General features: G+C 44.0%; 3 protein-coding genes across 8 annotated transcripts; 1 reads left to right on the forward strand and 2 right to left on the reverse strand.

The window, feature by feature from the left end:
• Positions 1 to 876: 876 nt before the first annotated feature.
• Positions 877 to 12,700, reverse strand: LOC110493451 (protein Wiz). 5 transcript variants are annotated; one of them, XM_021567725.2, is made up of 12 exons: positions 12,548 to 12,700; positions 12,163 to 12,238; positions 11,927 to 12,014; positions 11,240 to 11,689; positions 10,605 to 10,991; positions 9,992 to 10,414; positions 9,591 to 9,775; positions 3,829 to 3,988; positions 3,323 to 3,549; positions 2,441 to 2,687; positions 2,112 to 2,277; positions 877 to 1,895 (listed from the first exon to the last, which is right to left on the reverse strand). In XM_021567725.2, the coding sequence occupies exons 3-12, from the start codon at positions 11,946 to 11,948 to the stop codon at positions 1,700 to 1,702; spliced, it is 2,463 nt and encodes an 820-aa protein (XP_021423400.2). In that variant the 5' UTR covers positions 11,949 to 12,014; positions 12,163 to 12,238; positions 12,548 to 12,700; the 3' UTR covers positions 877 to 1,699. The 5 variants fall into 5 exon arrangements, with proteins under 5 accessions (XP_021423400.2, XP_036805255.1, XP_021423399.2 ...); XM_036949360.1 differs by having other exon boundaries at positions 11,902 to 12,014; XM_021567724.2 differs by having other exon boundaries at positions 11,927 to 12,017.
• Positions 12,701 to 12,811: 111 nt separating this feature from the next.
• Positions 12,812 to 16,987, forward strand: LOC110493450 (peroxiredoxin-1). The gene is made up of 6 exons (XM_021567721.2): positions 12,812 to 12,965; positions 13,829 to 13,952; positions 14,763 to 14,916; positions 15,478 to 15,600; positions 15,852 to 15,982; positions 16,443 to 16,987. Exons 2-6 carry the CDS (start codon positions 13,850 to 13,852, stop codon positions 16,523 to 16,525), a joined length of 594 nt encoding a protein of 197 aa, XP_021423396.1. The 5' UTR covers positions 12,812 to 12,965; positions 13,829 to 13,849; the 3' UTR covers positions 16,526 to 16,987.
• A 1,156-nt stretch (positions 16,988 to 18,143) lies between these two features.
• LOC110493449 (transcription factor jun-B) lies at positions 18,144 to 19,943 on the reverse strand. Of its 2 annotated transcripts, XM_021567720.2 has the most exons (2): positions 19,761 to 19,943; positions 18,144 to 19,511 (listed from the first exon to the last, which is right to left on the reverse strand). In XM_021567720.2, the coding sequence occupies exon 2, from the start codon at positions 19,471 to 19,473 to the stop codon at positions 18,574 to 18,576; it is 900 nt and encodes a 299-aa protein (XP_021423395.2). In that variant the 5' UTR covers positions 19,474 to 19,511; positions 19,761 to 19,943; the 3' UTR covers positions 18,144 to 18,573. The 2 variants fall into 2 exon arrangements, with proteins under 2 accessions (XP_021423395.2, XP_021423393.2); XM_021567718.2 differs by having other exon boundaries at positions 18,144 to 19,942.
• Between the last annotated feature and the right edge of the window lie 338 nt (positions 19,944 to 20,281).

Raw genomic sequence — 20,281 nt, forward strand, 5'->3', positions numbered from 1 at the left:
TGGCATATTTTGGAATATTTTTTAATCTGTACAAGCTTCCTTCTTTTCACTCTGTCATTTAGGTTAGTATTGTGGAGTATCTACAATGTTGTTGATCCATCCTCAGTTTTCTCCTATCACAGCCATTAAATTCTGTAACTATTTCCGTCACCAATGGTCTCATGGTGAAATCCCTGAGCGGTTTCCTTCCTCGCTGGCAACGGAGTTAGGAAGGACGACTGTATCTTTGTAACGGCTGGGTGTATTGATGCACCATCCAAAGTGTAATGAATAACTTCACCATGCTCAAAGAGATGTTCAATGTCTGCTTTTTTATTTTTACCCATCTACCAATAGGTGCCCTTTGCGTGGCATTGGAAAACCTCCCTGGTCTTTGTCGTTCAATCTGTGTTTGGTAATTCTCTGCTCGAATGAAGGACCTTACAGATAATTGTATGTGTAGTGTACAGAGATGGAGGTAGTCATACAAAAATCATGTTAAACACTATTATTACACAGTCCATGCAACTTATGTGAGTTAAGCCACTTTTTACTCCTGAACTTATTCAGGCTTGCCATAACAAAGGGTTTTAATACTTGACTGAAGACATTTCAGCTTTCAATTTTTAATGAATTTGTAAATATGTCAAAAAACACAATTCCACTTTGATATAATGGGGTATTGTGTGTAAGCCATTTTAAATTCAGGCTGTAACACAAGAAAGTGTGGAAAAAGTCAAGTGATGTGAATACTTTCTGAAAGCACTGTAGGTTGAAAACGTCAGTGAAGATACTTGCCAGCTGGTCCAGCGCATGCTCTGAGTACACGTCCTGGTATTCTGTCTGGCTCTGCAGCCTTCAAACCACTAATTACAGAAGAATTCAAGACAAATAGAAAACCTTGTCTTATATTTATTTACTTCAGAAAACAGTTCTACATTTAAAAACATCAGTCATTAAAAAAGCTAATACAAATTCCTGTACAATAGGGAAATTTCAGACCATATTTCAAAAGTGAACATGCTTCCTTCCCTGCTATTCTGCAATGCAACCTATAATGCCACACTGCTTTGGAACAGTTGAAACAAGGGGAATGTATTTAATGCTCGAACAGGCTTTGCCTTACTTCTTCAGTGACATCACTGACTACAGTCTATGGAAACCCATTCCATCCTATGTCAGACTACTATGAATTTAGGTTTCTATGAAAACAATGTGCAATAAACATCCCAATAAAGACATGGAGTGTAACCATTGCTAGACTACTAAGTGGTAGGAATGTGTCATGGTGAATGAATGTTAGTTTGTTTGACCCCATGTCTAAGTTACCCCAGCAAGAGTAGTTACTGAAAGTAGACTTCTTCAACTGGCCCAAGTAGGCCCTCTAGGGTTGATATGAGGCTGGTACAGCTATGTCTGTGCTACACTAACCTTATCCCCAGGCTAACAGCTAGAGAGAGACACAGCTGGTGGACAAGACGAGTGCTACAGTATATCCACTTTGTGCAGTTATCATTCAAACCAAGTCATTCCTTTAACGCTGAATAAATAATCTACCCCCCCACACACACACACACACACACACACACACACACACACCACAGTGTAGACTGAGTTCAACAGTCCTTTGAGGAAAACAAACAGATGAACAACAGATAAGACGATCCAACTAAGTGGTAATAAGGGAAATGCAGTGAGTGTAGCCATAGTAGTGGACCATTTAAACCACCAGTGGTACCAGGAGGACCGGGCTGGTGGTGGTGGTGGCTGAGGGTTCCATGCCCGGGACCAGGGGCCGTTCTGGGTCAGGGGGAGGACAGGCCTTGTTGAAGCGGAGGTCCAGGATGTGTTTCTGCAGGTGTCTGATCCAGTCCTCCTGTACTGACTGAGATCCATGGAACACTGCCTCACAGAACCTGAGGGATGGAATAGAACAGAGAGCAAGAGAGAGAAGGTTGGTTAATGTTAATATACAAACAGACCTGCGCTTAAACCACTTTCTGTGAAACATTGTGGAACCTGTAGTGCAGAGACCCTCGTACGATGCCAATAATAAATCATACAAGTGTGTGACCTCAGGCAATCGGAGTTCAGCGTACATTAAACTATCAGCATGTTGGCAATCAGCTCACCTGCACTTGAGGGTGTACTCTTTGCCCACTTGTTTGACCAGAGGAGTGGAGGGAGGCCTGGGAACCAGGGAAGGGATGTTTCCTGACCGGGGGGGTTGTTGAGAGCCGCCGTCCCCCTCTGCTCCCTCCGTATGGGCGGTGTGTTTAGGGACCCGCCGCTCAAAACCTGGCAGACGGGTTGGAAAGGGGTTTCAAATCAGAGTCTACCATAGCTCAACGTTGGTTTTATCAGAGGGCAAACAGGTAGAAAGTTCTGTAGGGCGTGTTTGTGTGTGTGTGTGTGTGTGTGTGTGTGCATATGCACGTTTGAGTCGGTTTCCATCTCTCACCTCTAGGAGAGCGTATGTGGTTGAAGTCTCCTCTAGCCCCCTGGGACTGCGTATGAGAGACGGTATGATGGTGATATGACGAGTGTCCCGTCTCCCCCTGTGACCTTTGACCTTGAGCTGCCCTGGACGAACCCCCAGCGACCCTGGCCACCTCTCGGCCCGCCCTGCGCCCCAGCCCCACAGCCCTCTGGGCTCCCAAGGGGAAGGAGCTTGAGTCTGTGGAGGGAAAGTGGGACGGGGCGTTCCTCTGGAAGGGGAAAATAAATCAAGTGTTGGTGAAATAGTTTTCCCTCTAAGTTGGACAGAATCATCGACATTCACCTGGATTGGTCGTAGAAATAGCATACAGAACACACACAGACTGATGTTAGCAACTACAGACCACTGTTATTCTATTACATCAATATCTGTCCACTCATCTCGTCTCCCCAAGCCTCAGCTACTGTTTAGAAAAGCAAGGACAAAACCCAGCCGCTCTCCGAGACTGAGTTGAAGCACTCCTGTCACAGAACTAAGCAGCTGGAAAGTGCCTAACGTCATGCACTTGAGGGGATGTGATTGTCACTTGCTTTTAATCCAAGATTCGGTGATCAGCCCCACTGCCACAGAGCAATTAGATCCAAACCTAATGGGCGCTATACTTAACCAATAAGGCCAGAGGGGGTGTGGTGTAAGGCCAATATACCACGGCTATATTGGCTATATACCACAAACCTCTGAGGTGCCTTATTGCTATTATAACCTGGTTACAAACGTAATTAGAGCAGTAAAAATAAATGTTTTGTCATACCTGTGGTATATGGTCTGATATACCATGACTATTAGCCAATCAGCATTCAGGGCTCGAACCACCCAGTTTGTAATAGAAGATGTAACACTCACCTTAAACCTGATGTTGAGGTCACCGTCGCGGTACTGGCGGTGGATCTCCGCGGCCTTGCGGGGCTGCCTCTGGATCCAGGCGCTGAGCAACTCGATGGGGGAGGCCTTCACACCCTCTGCCCTCCACTCCTTAACCCCCAGCTGGCGGAGGTGGGCCCGGGCGTGGCTCGCCAGCGCCGTGCGGTTCTCAAAGTCAAAGCCGCACAGCTCACAGCACGCATCCCCGGCTGGAAGGAGAGAAGAGGACAGGGGGGTTAAAAACAGACGTTTGACAGTTGAAGCGTTTCACGTGATAAACGTTTCTATTTCAGCACTAATTACTAGGCAGGTTACCTAGTTGATTTTTATTATTATTATTATTATTTTTTACTAATAATGGAATCAGTCACCTTTGGAAAGAGCTCCTGCTAAATACAATTGCCATCACAGCTGCAATGGAAAACAGTTGCCTGCCACAAATAACCTGGCTGAGATCTGCTGGTCAGGCGTGAGCACTGTTAGTTTACCAGACTGGGAGGATCCATTCTTATCAGGAGAAGGCTTGTCGTTGAGGGAGTAGTCCAGTGGAGGAGTGAAAGTCCTCTTAGAGCCCTGGGGAGCCCACGAAGGCTCCGAGAACCTCCTGTGATTGGCGCTGGAGTGAGAGGACGATGGCTCCCTCTTGACCTACAACACAATACATCTTTATTGATCCAGTTCAACAGGTTTTTTGCCATCACAGCCCCCAATTAGAGGAAGGCCCTAAAAAAAACTGTCAAAGACTTCAGTCACCCAAGTCATACACTGTTCTCTCTGCAAGTGGTACCGGAGCACCAAGTTTGGGACCAAAAGGCTCCTTAACAGCTTCTACCCCGAAGCCATAAGACCGCTGAACAGTTAAACAAATGGCTAACTGGACTATTTACATTGACCCCCTTATGTTATTAATAATACATTTTTGCACTGACTCTCTTGCACAGGCTTGAAGTACACTCACTGGACTCTAACCACACAATCACTACACTGACACACAAGCATATTGACACCACACACACGGAAATACACACCCATGCTTACTGACCCCACACACACATGCATACTGACACCACACACACGGAAATACACACCCATGCATACTGACGCCACACACATGCATATTGATGCCACACACACGGAAATACACATCCATGCATACTGACGCCACACACACGGAAATACACACCCATGCATACTGACGCCACACACACACGGAAATACACACCCACGCATACTGACACCACACACACGGAACTACACACCCATGCATACTGACGCCACACACATGCATATTGATGCCACACACACGGACATACACACCCATGTATATTGACGCCACACACACGGACATACACATATGCATATTCATGTCACACACACACACACTCACACACACAAGCTGCTGTTACTCTGTTCATTATCTATGCATAGTCACTTTTCCCCTACCTACATGAACATATTACCTCTATTAGCTCAACTAACCTTCACCCCCGCACATTGACTCAGTACCGGTACCCCTTGTATACAGCCTCGTTGTTATTTATTGTCGTTTCTGTGTCGTTACTGACGTTAAACAAAAATTCAAAGGGCAGTAAGGCACATTTCTGCATATGACCAAATTCAATGATTTTGCTTACTGTTTCATACACATCTGTGCTTTTACGAAGAAAAATACACGTAGCTATGAGGATCCATTCTTACGTTTAAATTCGTAGCTACATCCATTGTAGCAAGAAGATGACCATGGTGGTCAGGTCAAAAACTAAAACAGTTGACTCATGGCTCAATTTATGAATTTATTTGCAAATTATGGTGGAAAATAAGTATTTGGTCACCTACAAACAAGCTAGATTTCTGGCTCTCACAGACCTGTAACTTCTTCTTTAAGAGGCTCCTCTGTCCTCCACTTGTTACCTGTATTAATGCACCTGTTTGAACTTGTTATCAGTATAAAAGACACCTGTCCACAACCTCAAACAGTCACACTCCAAACTCCACTATGGCCAAGACCAAAGAGCTGTCAAAGGACACCAGAAACAAAATTGTAGACCTGCACCAGGCTGGGAAGACTGAATCTGCAATAGGTAAGCAGCTTGGTTTGAAGAAATCAACTGTGGGAGCAATTATTAGGAAATGGAAGACATACAAGACCACTGATAACCTCCCTCGATCTGGGGCTCCACGCAAGATCTCATCCCGTGGGGTCAAAATGATCACAAGAACGGTGAGCAAAAATCCCAGAACCACACGGGGGGACCTAGTGAATGACCTGCAGAGAGCTGGGACCAAAGTAACAAAGCCTTCCATCAGTAACACACTACGCCGCCAGGGACTCAAATCCTGCAGTGCCAGACGTGTTCCCCTGCTTAAGCCAGTACATGTCCAGGCCCGTTTGAAGTTTGCTAGAGAGCATTTGGATGATCCAGAAGAAGATTGGGAGAATGTCAGATGGTCAGATGAAACCAAAATATAACTTTTTGGTAAAAACTCAACTCGTCGTGTTTGGAGGACAAAGAATGCTGAGTTGCATCCAAAGAACACCATACCTACTGTGAAGCATGGGGGTGGAAACATCATCCTTTGGGGCTGTTTTTCTGCAAAGGGACCAGGACGACTGATCCGTGTAAAGGAAAGAATGAATGGGGCCATGTATCGTGAGATTTTGAGTGAAAACCTCCTTCCATCAGCAAGAGGATTGAAGATGAAACGTGGCTGGGTCTTTCAGCATGACAATGATCCCAAACACACCACCCGGGCAACGAAGGAGTGGCTTCGTAAGAAGCATTTCAAGGTCCTGGAGTGGCCTAGCCAGTCTCCAGATCTCAACCCCATAGAAAATCTTTGGAGGGAGTTGAAAGTCTGTGTTGCCCAGCAACAGCCCCAAAACATCACTGCTCTAGAGGAGATCTGCATGGAGGAATGGGCCAAAATACCAGCAGTGTGTGAAAACCTTGTGAAGACTTACAGAAAACGTTTGACCTCCGTCATTGCCAACAAAGGGTATATAACAAAGTATTGAGATAAACTTTTGTTATTGACCAAATACTTATTTTCCACCATAATTTGCAAATAAATTCATTCAAAATCCTACAATGTGATTTTCTGGATTTTTGTTCTCATTTTGTCTGTCATAGTTGAAGTGTGCCTATGATGAAAATTACAGGCCTCTCTCATCTTTTTAAGTGGGAGAACTTGCACAATTGGTGGCTGACTAAATACTTTTTTGCCCCACTGTGTGTGTGTGTGTATATACAGTGCCTTGCGAAAGTATTCGGCCCCTTGAACTTTGCGACCTTTTGCCACATTTCAGGCTTCAAACATAAAGATATAAAACTGTATTTTTTTGTGAAGAATCAACAACAAGTGGGACACAAATCATGAAGTGGAACGACATTTATTGGATATTTCAAACTTTTTTAACAAATCAAAAACTGAAAAATTGGGCGTGCAAAATTATTCAGCCCCCTTAAGTTAATACTTTGTAACGCCACCTTTTGCTGCGATTACAGCTGTAAGTCGCTTGGGGTATGTCTCTATCAGTTTTGCACATCGAGAGACTGAAATTTTTTCCCATTCCTCCTTGCAAAACAGCTCGAGCTCAGTGAGGTTGGATGGAGAGCATTTGTGAACAGCAGTTTTCAGTTCTTTCCACAGATTCTCGATTGGATTCAGGTCTGGACTTTGACTTGCCCATTCTAACACCTGGATATGTTTATTTTTGAACCATTCCATTGTAGATTTTTTTTTGCTTAGATTATGTTTTGGATCATTGTCTTGTTGGAACACAAATCTCCGTCCCAGTTCCGTTCATCTGTACTAACAATAGTACGCAAGTATAAACACCATGGGACCACGCAGCCGTCATGCCGCTCAGGAAGGAGACGCGTTCTGTATCCTACAGATGAACGTACTTTGGTGCGAAAAGTGCAAATCAATCTCAGAACTCCAGAAAAGGACCTTGTGAAGATGCTGGAGGAAACAGGTACAAAAATATCTATATATCCACAGAAAAACGAGTCCTATATCGACATAACCTGAAAGGCCACTCAGCAAGGAAGAAGCCACTGCTCAAAAACCACCATAAAAAAGCCAGACTACAGTTTGCAACTGCACATGGGGACAAAGATCGTACTTTTTAGAGAAATGTACTCTGGTCTGATGAAACAAAAATAGAACTGTTTGGTCATAATGACCATCGTTATGTTTGGAGGAAAAAGGGGGATTCTTGCAAGCCGAAGAACACCATCCCAACCATGAAGCACGGGGGTGGCAGCATCATGTTGTGGGGGTGCTTTGCTGCAGGAGGGACTAGTGCACCTCACAAAATAGATGGCATCATGAGGGAGAAAAATTATGTGGATATATTCAAGCAACATCTCAAGACATCAGTCAGGAAGTTAAAGCTTGGTCGCAAATGGGTCTTCCAAATTGACAATGACCCCAAGCATACGTCCAAAGTTGTGGCAAAATGGCTGAAGAACAAAGTCAAGGTATTGGAGTGGACATCACAATGCCCTGACCTCAATTCCATAGAAAATGTGGGCAAAACTGAAAAAGAGTGTGCGAGCAAGGAGGCCTACAAACCTGACTCCGTTACAACAGCTCTGTCAGGAGGAATGGGCCAAAATTCACCCAACTTATTGTGGGAAGCTTGTGGAAGACTACCCAAACGTTTCACTCAAGTTAAACAATTTAAAGGCAATGCTAGCAAAAACTAATTGAGTGTATGTAAACTTCTGACCCACTGGGAATGTGATGAAAGAAATAAAAGCTGAAATAAATCACTCTACTATTATTCTGACATTTCACATTCTTAAAATAAAATGGTGATCCTAACTGACCTAAGACAGGGAATTTTTACTAGGATTAAATGGAATTATGAAAAACTGAGGAGTTTAAATGTATTTGGCTAAGGTGTATGTAAACTTCCAACTTCAACTGTATGTATGTATTATCTCACACACACACACACAAAAGTTTGGGGTCACTTAGAAATGTCCTTGTTTTTTAAAGAAATGCAATTTTTTTGCCCATTAAAATAACTTGAAATTAATCCGAAATACAGTCTAGACATTGTTAATATTGTAAATTACTATTGTAGCTGGAAACAGCTGATTTTTTATGGAATATCTACATAGGTGTACAGAGGCCCATTATCAGCAACCATCACTCCTGTGTTCCAATGGCACGTTGTGCTAGCTAATCCAAGTTTATCATTTTAAAAGGCTAATTGATCATTAGAAAACCCTTTTGCAATTATGTTAGCACAGCTGAAAACTGTTGTCCTGATTAAAGAAGAAATAAAAAACTGTCCATCTTTAGACTAGTTGAGGATCTGGAGCATCAGCATTTGTGGGTTCAATTACAGGCTCAAAATGGCCAGAAACAAAGGAATTTCTTCTGAAACTGGTCAGTCTATTCTTGTTCTGAGAAATGAAGGCAATTCCATGCGAGACACTGCGAAGAAACTGAAGATCTCGTACAATGCTGTGTACTACTCTCTTCACAGAACAGCGCAAACTGGCTCTAACCAGAATAGAAAGAGGAGTGGGAGGCCCCGGTAGACAACTGAGCAAGAGGACAAGTACATTAGAGTGTCTAGTTTGAGAAACAGACGCCTCACAAGTCCTCAACTGGCAGCTTCATTAAATAGTACCAGTCTCAAAGTCAACAATGAAGAGGCGACTCCGGGATGCTGGCCTTCTAGGCAGAGTTGCAAAGAAAAAGCCATCTCTCTGTCCAGTGTCAGTGTTCTTTTGTCCATCTTAATCTTTTATTTTTATTGGCCAGTCTGAAATATGGCTTTTTCTTTGCAACTCTGCCTAGAAGGCCAGCCTCCCGGAGTCGCCTCTTCACTGTTGACATTGAGACTGGTGTTTTGCGGGTATTAACTGTCCAGTCATATTTGCTTACGATGCACATAATTTTTATTATCAGAGCGTGCCAGTGGACTTCTGGTAAGTATGCTTTAGTGAGAAAGTGTTGAGATCAGGTACAACTATGTTTATCTACCCTCAAAATGAATATTTATGAGCAAATTCCCCCCACCCACAACTTCTCGCCTCAATGCATTTTTTTTTAAATTTGAAGAGGTTAGGCTGAAATTGGGGTTGAGAGTTACCCTTTAAGCAGAAGTTATGATTCGCCCCTTAGTGCCTTGCTCGAGGGCACAACCGCAGCCGGTAGGTAGCACATGATGAGATATTGACCTGCCCTCCATTGCCAACTAGACTGCACACATACACGCACTCACCTGGGTGGCAGTGGCACTGCCCTCCTTCAGAAGGATGTCTCTCAGCAGGTCGATGGGCGACTCGTTGACAGACCACATGACTCCCAGCTGACGCAGGTGGGAGCGGGCGTGGCAGGACAGGGCCTTGCGGCTGTCAAAGAACTGGCCACAGAATTCACAGGTGATCATGAGCTCCTGGTCTGAACCTGGGGAAGGGAAAGGGAAGGAGGGAGGGATTTGTCCCTTGACATGTCTCTGCATTTAGCTATGCTGCTTTGACTGAACGGATGGTCAATGGTCTGAGTGCACTTATTCAATGGTAAAACAGAAAAACACAAATAGAAGAGGGACTTTTACATCAAACTAATTAGAAACCACAGAATGTATACCACTTGGTCAAAAAGATAGGAACCTCATCTTACCGGAGTTGAAGGACTGGCCATTTTTGGCCCACTTCTGAGAACCCTGAGATCCATTACTGCTGCTGTACCCCCCAAGCGGACTGGAGAACCCCACATCCAGCTCCATCTCCAGGGGCTCCGGCTTGGGATAGACCAGGGTGGAGCCCTTCTTGGCCTTTGACCTGGGATTGTGGCTGGAGGCCAAGGGGCTGAGGTGGGCGTTAGCTGGGGATCTAGAAGGGGTCTTGGTGGTGGTGTTACTGGGTCGTACCGATGCAGCGGCCGCAAGCACGCCGCTGCTGACCAGCTGCTGGACCGTGTCGATGGCCGACGCCTTGCCCAGGAGGTCGGTGACACCGAGTTGGCGCAGGTGAGAGCGGGAGTGGCTTGCTAGGCCTTTGCGGTTCTCAAACTCCTCACCGCACAAGACACAGGTGAACTCACCTGTATTTCAAATAATATGTTTTTGATGAACCTCGAGGTTTTATCATTTACCTTTCTTGTTCTGTTCTTTGAATTGTGACATCATTTGAAAATGACAAACTAAAATGACTAAATTTGACTTAAAATATGACTTAAACTAAATGGATGTACCAATCACAGATTGCCCCTTTAAAAATAACTTGAAACTCACCCGTGCTGAGCCTATGATCCTGTGGAGCAGTTCCTTCTGACGCGGAGGGCTTGGGCCGTTTGTTGGAGGGAGGCTGATGAAGGGAGGAGGAAGGGGATCCTTTATGTCTAGCAGGCGATGTGGACGAACCAGAGCCGGAGGGCCGTTTGTTAGAGTTAGAAGACATAGAAGGGTTATAGACGTTGAGACCTTCACTTGCTATAGGTTGGAGGTCTTCCGCTTCCATGATCTGGTAGAGGAATTCTATTGGTCCTCCTTTCGTCTCGGTGTTCTCGGTGATGCCGAACTGGCGCAAGTGGGCCCGGCAGTGACTGGCCAGGCCTTTGCGGGACTCATACCAGGCACCGCACAATTGACACACATGCACCTCGTCATTGGTGTCCATCGCTGTAGAGGCAGGGGAGGAGCCAGAGACTGGTGTTAGAAAGTGCCATGTTATACTTGAAGTTAATAATGTCATTACATAAGAACAGAAATATCTATCTGTATACATGTAATGGTACGACGTTCAATTGGTAATGACATTGGTACGACAAATATAATAGGCCTAATATGTGACTTCCTCATGACAAACATCTAATAACGGAACACTTAAAATATCCACTCCAATCGCAAATACCCAGACTGAGACTTACCCAGGGTGAGAGGGGCATCCGTCTCCTGCGGTGCCCAGGCAGGCTTGGCCGAGGCCAGGCTCGCTCCCCCTGAGGCCGATGGTGTCTTGCCTGCTGTTAGGAACGACGACATGGAAGACTGCCGAGGCTTGGCCAAAACTGTCCCTTTACGAGCTACCTTGGATATATTATTCTGTGGGGTTGTCACTACTTTGACCCTACCCCCGAGAGGGGATTCCTTCTGGGAGATGAGTGTCCCTGATCCCTTGGTTTTTTTGGGTGAAGAGTAGACGGGTTTGGGTGGGTGCATTGAACCGTCCCTGTCCTGAATCAGCTGGTAGAGTAAGTCGATGGGAGCTCCGCTGTTGTCCGAGACAGCCACGCCGAGCTGACGGAGGTGGAGTCTGGCGTGACTGGAGAGACCCCGCCGCGTCTCGAAGTAGGTCCCGCACACCTCACACATAACCGGGGCTGAGGGACAAGAGAGAGAGGAGGGAGGGAGGAGAGAAGGAAGGGAAGAAGAGAGGAGGAAAAGAAGAGAGAGGAGGAAGGGAAGAGAGGAAGTGGTGCAGAGGAAATAATAAGATTGTGAGTGTAAATCCAGAGACATTCTGAATCTGAGGCAAAACTATGCTTCTAATCAAAAATGGTTCCAACTGACTCAGACTATAATTCATGCACACCTTCTCTTTTCCTCTTTGTTCTTACCCTCTTCTTTTGTGTTCTCCATGAGTGTGGGTGACTGGATGACTTTGATTCCAGAATTGAAGATGGAACTAGCCTAGGATGTTGTCTTCTTCTGTACATAAGATAATTGAGAGGGGGGAAATGGATAGAAAACATATGGTGTATGTCTTAGCAGCTCATTGGTTAGAAAGTAAGTGAAACAGCATGCCGCATCCCGTCAATTCAGACCACTCTGATTTGGTCATAATGTAAGTTACCAGTCAGTTCCAACTCGAGGGCTGTCAAACTTCTTGAATGACACTCAGACCAGCAACAGCAGCTGAGCTGAGTTCCCTTTCAATACATGTAAACAGAGATAGGAGTTAATTTGCTCAGATTGTAAGCTAGCTAGCTAGCTAGCTGCCATAACGATTTGAAAATACAACTCCACAGCTTGGCTATCAGACTCAATTTAGCAAAACATAATACGTAAACTGGTATTGTAGTTTGTTAGCTAAATGACTGCACTTTGCTAGCTAACGTTAGCTTGCTGGCTAGATAGCTAGGTTTGTTGAAAACTGGATTTGTCAGAGAAGAGGATACTTCACAATAAGACATGATAGGTAGCTAAGAATTTAACTAGTTAAACAGACCAGAACTCACCGAAAATATACCTATATTACCCTATTGAATAATTTAACTTGACAATTTAACCCATGTTCCACCATCAGCGCCTGTGAAGAGTTTACAGCAATCGTTTCCGGGTCAAAATATTTACTCATACAAATTAAAAGTCCTTTAAATCCATCGATTGAACATTAAAAAAGTATAATATAATGTGGTGTCATTCCACAGAAACACTTTTGTGTATACATATTGTAATATCAGAAAGCGTTTTGAATTTAAATTAATCACACAACAAGCTATCTAATTCGATTGACATTTATTTTAACGATTTCTCTGGCGACTTTTATTTTGAAAACAAAATATTTTAAAACGTATAGGGAAAGTTCTTTCTTCCGGATTAGCGGCTTTCACGCCATTGCAGTAAACCGCAACACAAACGCTTTTCACAAGAAACGTAAGTATATATTAGATACTTCGACTATCACTCCGTGCATATTATGCTTAGTGTATTTTTCAGCTGCTAACATGTCGCTACTTTTTCTGTGGTTGCAAAGAGTTGCAGACAAAAGAAACCGGCTAACAATTAACGTTAGCTAGGCATTGTGGGTCAAGCCTCATTTGAACAGTTTGGTGGGTGTGGGGGATTTGTACCTTGTTAGCCAATTAGCTAGCTGGTTCTAATGTAACTCGCTGCATAGATGGCTAGTAAATGAATGCATACAATACTATTGAGTTGTTTCTTTTAATAAACATGTATATTTAACAATCTTATAGGCATTATGTAGATTCATCTTTGTCACGTGCAAAATTACAGTGAAATGCCTTGTTAACGTTAGTTCCAAACCCAACTATGTAGTAATCAATATCCGACACGGATATTGAAAAGTTACTATTTTAATGGCTCAAACAATTATTTGACAAGGACCGTTGAATGTCAACCGAGTACAAAATGTCTTCTTTGGGGAAGGTTTAAGGCTACACTGTAAAACCTTTGTTCTCAAGCACAGCCTTGAGAACAACTGACTTGCATGTGACTAGGCTTGGTATTGGCAAGTTGACCCTGAAGCATTGTACAGCACTGCAGTAGAATTGATATCAGTGTAAATAAATAAATAACTGGAGCGTTGAGCATTTTTCTAAAACTTTTCATTTGTTTTATTACTTTACTGATTTACTTTTCTTCATGTGCTTGTTAAGGAGTGAGAGGCTCCTGGCCCGTAGCCTACAAGACACCCTTTTTGCTTTGCCATATTGAGACGTTCCAAACTGTATTGATTCACTGTTGATTGACTTTGCTGGGTCGTTTGTCTTTCCCAGTGAGCTGTCATTGTCACCACCATGTCTGCTGGAAACGCTAAGATAGGCCAGCCGGCCCCACAGTTCAAAGCCACCGCTGTGGTGGACGGACAGTTCAAAGAGATCCAGCTGTCTGACTACATGGGTAAGGACTTGATGATTTTCTCTAAATTACCATTTTATTGGCAGGTCAGTTTACAGGTTACCATCTAACAACAAAGTTGCTGAAACATCAGAATGTTTCCATGGATATCAGTCTGAAAGAAGTTGATGTAAAAAGAGGCAGTAGTCTCTACAAGCCAGAATGTTGTAAATGATTATATTTGAGGTTACTTTACTGGTTGTACTTGCTGTTGGTACTTTTGGCGGTAGTTCTCGGTGCCTGTAGGTCCAAATGTAACCGAAAGTAGTCGACCACAGCGTGTTTCCTCGCAATCAGCTGGCGTCAGTATTGAAATCAAAAGTACAAACAGTTATACAGACCAGTGTACTTAAAGTCGGGTTAATACTATTCTGGGTATTTTGTCAAAATTTGAGTAGCTGAAGGACAAACCGCACAGACAACAGGTAGATCATGTTTAAATGTAATTTCATTCAACATTCTGGCTTGAAATGACCATTGACACAAATGTCACAGGCTGTATATACCAGTTTGTTTTTACAGCCTCATTAATCAGACTAACTACGAAGCTAAGGGTCTTCAAACAAAAAAAAAACAACCATGCTGACCTACGCATGATGCCAGTTTTAACAAGGCCAGTCAGCTGTGTGTGTGTGTGCAGGGTACAGAATAGACGTATATTCAAAAGAAAAGGCTATAGAGTAGCATGTACACTACTGGCACCCGGTGCCAAATAAGCTACTGTGTTATTGCTGTGTTATTGCTGTCCAAAGAGACTAGGCCTACATGTACCCAAACACACTCTTCTGCTCCTCTCCTGTGTGTCCCTTCCAGGGAAGTACGTGGTGTTCTTCTTCTACCCACTGGACTTCACTTTCGTGTGCCCCACTGAGATCGTGGCCTTCAGCGACCAGGCCGAGGCGTTCCGCAAGATCGGCTGTGAGGTCATCGGCGCCTCCACAGACTCTCACTTTAGCCACCTGGCCTGGTAAGAACTTGTTTAGACTTTTGAGCATTGAGTTTTAGTCATTTCTCTTGATGAGAACTTTAAAGGCATGGCGACAAACACTATGGTTGAATATTCCTGCACGTGACAGCACCTCGATCAGAACGGTCAAGAGGCTGACCTATTTCAACTGATAACAAATGTATCTGCGTTTCTGCATTTCTGAAAGTAAAATGCTTTCCAGTTGTCCACATCTGCCAATTTGTAAAAAAAAAAAAAATGTAAACAGGCGTTTGAGTACACTCCCATGCTCTGGCTATCTTGTCTCTGCCTGCTGTACTGCCTAGTGGTGATAAGTGCCATAGCTCTTAGAAGAACTAACGGTCACTGGACTCAATCCAACAATGGTTTTAGAATCCTCCCTCTATGTAGTTTACATTTGCATTAATTGTTCATTTACTTTGACTATTACTGTGTGAATGTCAGTATTCAGAATTCTTAATTTGACTTTCTGTTACTATGTGATGCTCACTACATCCTTAATGAAGCGTAAACAAGGGCTGTATTTATGACGATGACATTGTGCCCTCTCCCTCCCTATAGGATCAACACCCCCAGGAAGCAGGGTGGTTTGGGACCAATGAACATCCCCCTTGTGGCTGACCTCACCCAGTCTATCTCCAGAGACTACGGAGTGCTGAAGGAGGACCAGGGCATCGCTTACAGGTCAGTTATTTACGATACTGCCGTCAGTAGTCTATGTGAAACCTCTGTATACAAAGTGCCATTTGAAGTTTAGTGTGCACTTGCAAGGTCATTGTTAAATTAATGTGTGTGCTTAATTTGGCATTTGATTCACTTTCATGTTGGCTGACTTTGATTTTTACTCTTGTTTTGGATATTGATTCAAGCGTGTAGTCTCAGATGCCCCATGTGGCCTTCTGATCCTCTCACTGTCTGCTTCCTCTCTCTCTCAGGGGTCTGTTTGTGATTGACGACAAGGGCATCCTGAGGCAGATCACCATAAACGACCTGCCAGTGGGCCGCTCTGTGGACGAGACCCTTCGTCTGGTGCAGGCCTTCCAGCACACAGACAAATATGGAGAGGGTAAGCGATTAGCAGCTTATTTCAAGAACCAGCATAGGGCTCTACAATGCGACCACTTTACTCGCATATGCTGTAAAATATTTACCTGTGCAACCTAGAATTTGTTTCCCTACATTGTTTGACACGTGTGCTCCTTCTAAAAAATAAAAAAAAAGGTAATAAAAAGTTTGCATAGATCCCTGCAGCATCTGGATCTAGTCTCATTGCTATGCACACAGGACACTTCCAACACCAGTTTTTTATTTTATTTTTAGGCATGAAGTCATTCAGTTCACAGAGCAAGCAATCATTTTCTCTTTACAATACCTACCATTTCATTAGTCTGTTTATATGGGAGTTCACTTTCAAACATGTGGAATGTGTTTGGAAAACATGGAATTTTTACCATTGGTTAGCAATTGTTGGCATATTCCATGTTGGTGTGTCTCATCCTGGGCTTGTCCCGCTCTTCCTGTGATAGTGTGTCCCGCTGGCTGGAAGCCAGGCAGTGACACCATTGTCCCCGACATCCAGAAGAGCAAGGAGTTCTTCTCCAAACAGTGACAATACAACGGAGCCCCAGGCTGTGTCAATAATGGCACCCTATATAGTGCATATGGACCCCGGTCAAAAGTAGTGCACTTTATAGTGAATAGGGTGCCATTTCCGACTCACGCTCAGTCTCTCCCCGAGATGTCCTAGCACTTACCTTCAGATGGGAAGTCCTCCCTTTAGCAACAGTCTCTTGGTGTCCAACCCACACTTATACATAAGTTTTAAAGAACTTGTTAGACTCCCACTCTTCTATCTGTATGACAAATTAGCTACTGGTGGAAACAGTTTATTCTAGTCCCATGCACTGAAAGTGTTTTTTCTCAAGTGTTAAAAAAAGAAGCGTTGAATATTTGTACCTCACAATTGTTAACTACTCAGTCTACTGTCACGGGACATTAATAACAAATGGAGAAAATAATGATTTACATGTTAGCAGTGTTTTTGTCTGAAATAAAACTTAAGTGGAGGTTGTTTGTTGTCGTGTGAAATTTATTTTTGACCACTAGGCGGAGCTCTATCGCCACTTTGCTAGATTCTCGCCTAAATCTGACAAATCTGCTTCAACAATGGTAGGTGGTGATTGCGTAATGTGGAGAATTCCCAGCAGTCTTTGTCAATAGAATATCCTGCACCCTGGATTGGATTCCTTGAAAGCAGGCTACGTTATAAAAGCACTGTCAGTCATCAGATGACACCTTTTCTATAAAGTTAGTCTCCAAATAAATGCGGAGAACCTACCACTCTCTGCATCCTACCCTGCCTTCCCTGGATCATTGGCTAACTGTTCAGAGGACATGTACTAGGACCTAGCTCTAGTTTAGAAATGCAATATGGCTGTCTTCCTTTGGATGGAGTTGAATTTAGATAACTTTGCTCGAGCTCTGCTGATATCAATAATATGACCTTCATTTGGTCTGTACTAGTCCTACATTTTTCCTGTAACTTATTGGCAAGGCTATTTGCTGAGTTTACATTCGACTTTGAATGTTCAGAGACCTGTACAAGATTACTCCCACGTAGCCTACCAATGTTTAGTTTCCCTTCTCACAACAGCAAAGAACATCGTTTGCTTTGCTGGAAAATTGACCCGTGTATTTTTATCTCGACATTAGTTTCGCATAGGGTTGTTTTGGGGACTTAAACACTGCGGTGGCTGACTAGGGGAAACTCCCGTCTAAGTTTGCCATTGACAAACGTCTCTTCACACGCACAGTATGGTCTAGTAGTAAGGTCTCTCGAAAACGCGCCACTCTACTGACGGGCAATGTAGGTGGGGGTTCACGGAAATCTTCCCCCTGCTGTGACGTATAATTCCAAAAAATACCATATTTGGCAATACGTATGTACGTCAGCAAGGCAAACACAACGCGAGCACGTCAAGCCCCGTTTCTGTGTTGGTTGATTAAAAACAAACCTTTCCTGAATTTACTGGTTAGCGTGGGAAATTTCAATGTAATTATGTATCCATGTAAAAACATAAGTTGGTGTTAACACTAAAGCTTGTCATGAACACTATAGCTGAAATGTAATAATATAGGCCCGGGCTATATCTAATTCATAGGCATACAGCGTTCGTTGGTTTGAGAAATGTCAATGTAGTTATGTAGAAAGGATACAATGTAAAATAGACGAGGGAAAGTTAAGATTTTACTTAAATATATACTGTACAAGTAAAAAAGACAGTGAGGATCAACCTGACTTAAAACAATAACTTATAAATGGAATGCATTTCACAAATGACAGTTCAAATTAATAAAAACAAATGTAAACAGGCAAAGCCATAACTAGAGGACACTGTATATAACTTGTTCAGAATGCCCCGAGTGTTATTAGTCTTATTGTGCACGCGGTTTCCCATGTCCATCATACCCTGGAAACCAATAAACAATGCAAAAAAACCAACCAACTTTTGAATATTTTCAACATGAAAACACATGGTAGTTCACTCAATTGCTATCCCAACAGTGCAGTACGTTCTGATTGCTTTAACAAAGAAAAACAAATGTATTCCCTATTATTGTCCAGTGTTTATTGTATAGTCCATCGTTTTATAGTTTTCAAAACGATTTGATCTTGGATGTCAACATGAGTTGACAGCCAGAACTGACGTGTGTCATAACTTTCTGTTTGAGTTGAGCTACCTGCTCGCGCAGGACGGAAGCTGTGCTGGAGAGCCCGGCGTTGTCTGTCTTCAGAATTTTCACCTTGTCCTCCAGGCGCGAGATGCGCTCCAGTTTGCGTTTCCGGCACTTGGTGGCTGCCAGGCGGTTCCTGAGCCTCTTGCGCTCGGCCTTGATGCGCTCCTGGTTCTCCATGTCGATTGGGGACATACCGCAAACTGACTCGTCGTCGCTGCTCTGCATGTCTGGAACGGTCTGGGGCTCCTCTTTCAGCCCCAAATATCGCTGTGCGTGTAGGCCTGCTCCGGCTAGCGAGTGCTGGAAGTGGTGGGATGGGTGCGCCGCGGCTTGGTGGTGCTGGTACTGGTGGTGAGGCAGGTAGCTGATGGTGGTGGAGGGGTAGCTGCTGGTTGCAGGTGTGAGATTAGTGTGAGGGCTACAGCTGTCCAGGGTTGTGTACTCTAGGTGCTCCGGCTGCATGGAGGAACCAAACACGGTGGAGGCCACAGTGCACGTGGAGACTCCACCGGTTCCGATGGACACGTTCGGTGGCGGCATCTGGTTCATCTTGTGGAGGTCGTCCAGAGCTTTAACGAACCCGTCCGCGAAGCCCTCTTGTTCCTCTGTGATTCCCCTACTGTAGAAGTACTGCCCAGGTGTCGGTGTGGTAGTGATGACACCGTTGCTGTTCTGGATGATCAATCGCTCCAGTTCAGGAGAGGCGAGCTTCAGTGAGCCGACTTCTGATGCGCCCCCGGTCGGATAGAATTCACTCTCGTTGCGCAGCTGAGCCTTGAGGCTTTGGTTCCGATAGTTCTCGGCGAAGTTCAAGTTCATGTTCTGCTTGAGGAGCTTGTAGTCGTGCAGGGCAGCGCCTGAATGACCATAAGCAGAAAGAAACGAGTCGTCATGATAGAAAGGCTGTTCCATTATTGTGGACATTATTCAAATATTGCTGGAATTCTTCAGTGTAGTAGCTGAATTTATAAGTCCAAAAAAGGGCAAGCCCTCTCGAGTGTCTTTTCAGCAACCAAACGTTTCCGCAGAAGGTATATTATAATCAAGCCCAAAGTTATCAATGTAGAACAGAGCAAAACTTCCAAAATAGTGGAACTGTACTGTACCGAGTCAATAGTCGTCGGGTTTTTTTTCTTGACAGTAGTATTCAAACTGATGTCCGGTGACTAATTATTGGATTCCACACAGTCTTTCGTCCCGTTGAAATTTCTTTGCGAACTGGAATGTTAGTTGTTTTCTCGCTGGTTAAACTCGTGTTCTACCAGTGTTCATGCGATACGGGCAATTTATACACTTTATAGTGCAAGAAACGCACCGATTGGCCAGCCCTTGTTCCACGCCCCGAAACGTCAGCTGCTCGATGACGTTGTTGCCAGGAACTGCTGAGATAAACAAGAGTTGAGAGAGAGGAAAGTGATAGGCGACGTAAATGATTTTATACATCTATCTGGGTTAAATGGTAGTGTTATTTGCGTCGAACCTTCCCTTTCGGATTCCTTTTGACTTCATATATTGATGTGGATATAATCTTGAGGGCTATCTTTATAACACCGTTATGAAGGGGGCATTGCCAGTTGGATATACTATTATATTGATACATTTCAGTACTCTACATGTATTGATAGGC

Source organism: Oncorhynchus mykiss, chromosome 17 (genome assembly GCF_013265735.2).
Source record: "Oncorhynchus mykiss isolate Arlee chromosome 17, USDA_OmykA_1.1, whole genome shotgun sequence".
In the NCBI taxonomy this organism is placed as follows: Eukaryota; Metazoa; Chordata; class Actinopteri; order Salmoniformes; family Salmonidae; genus Oncorhynchus; species Oncorhynchus mykiss.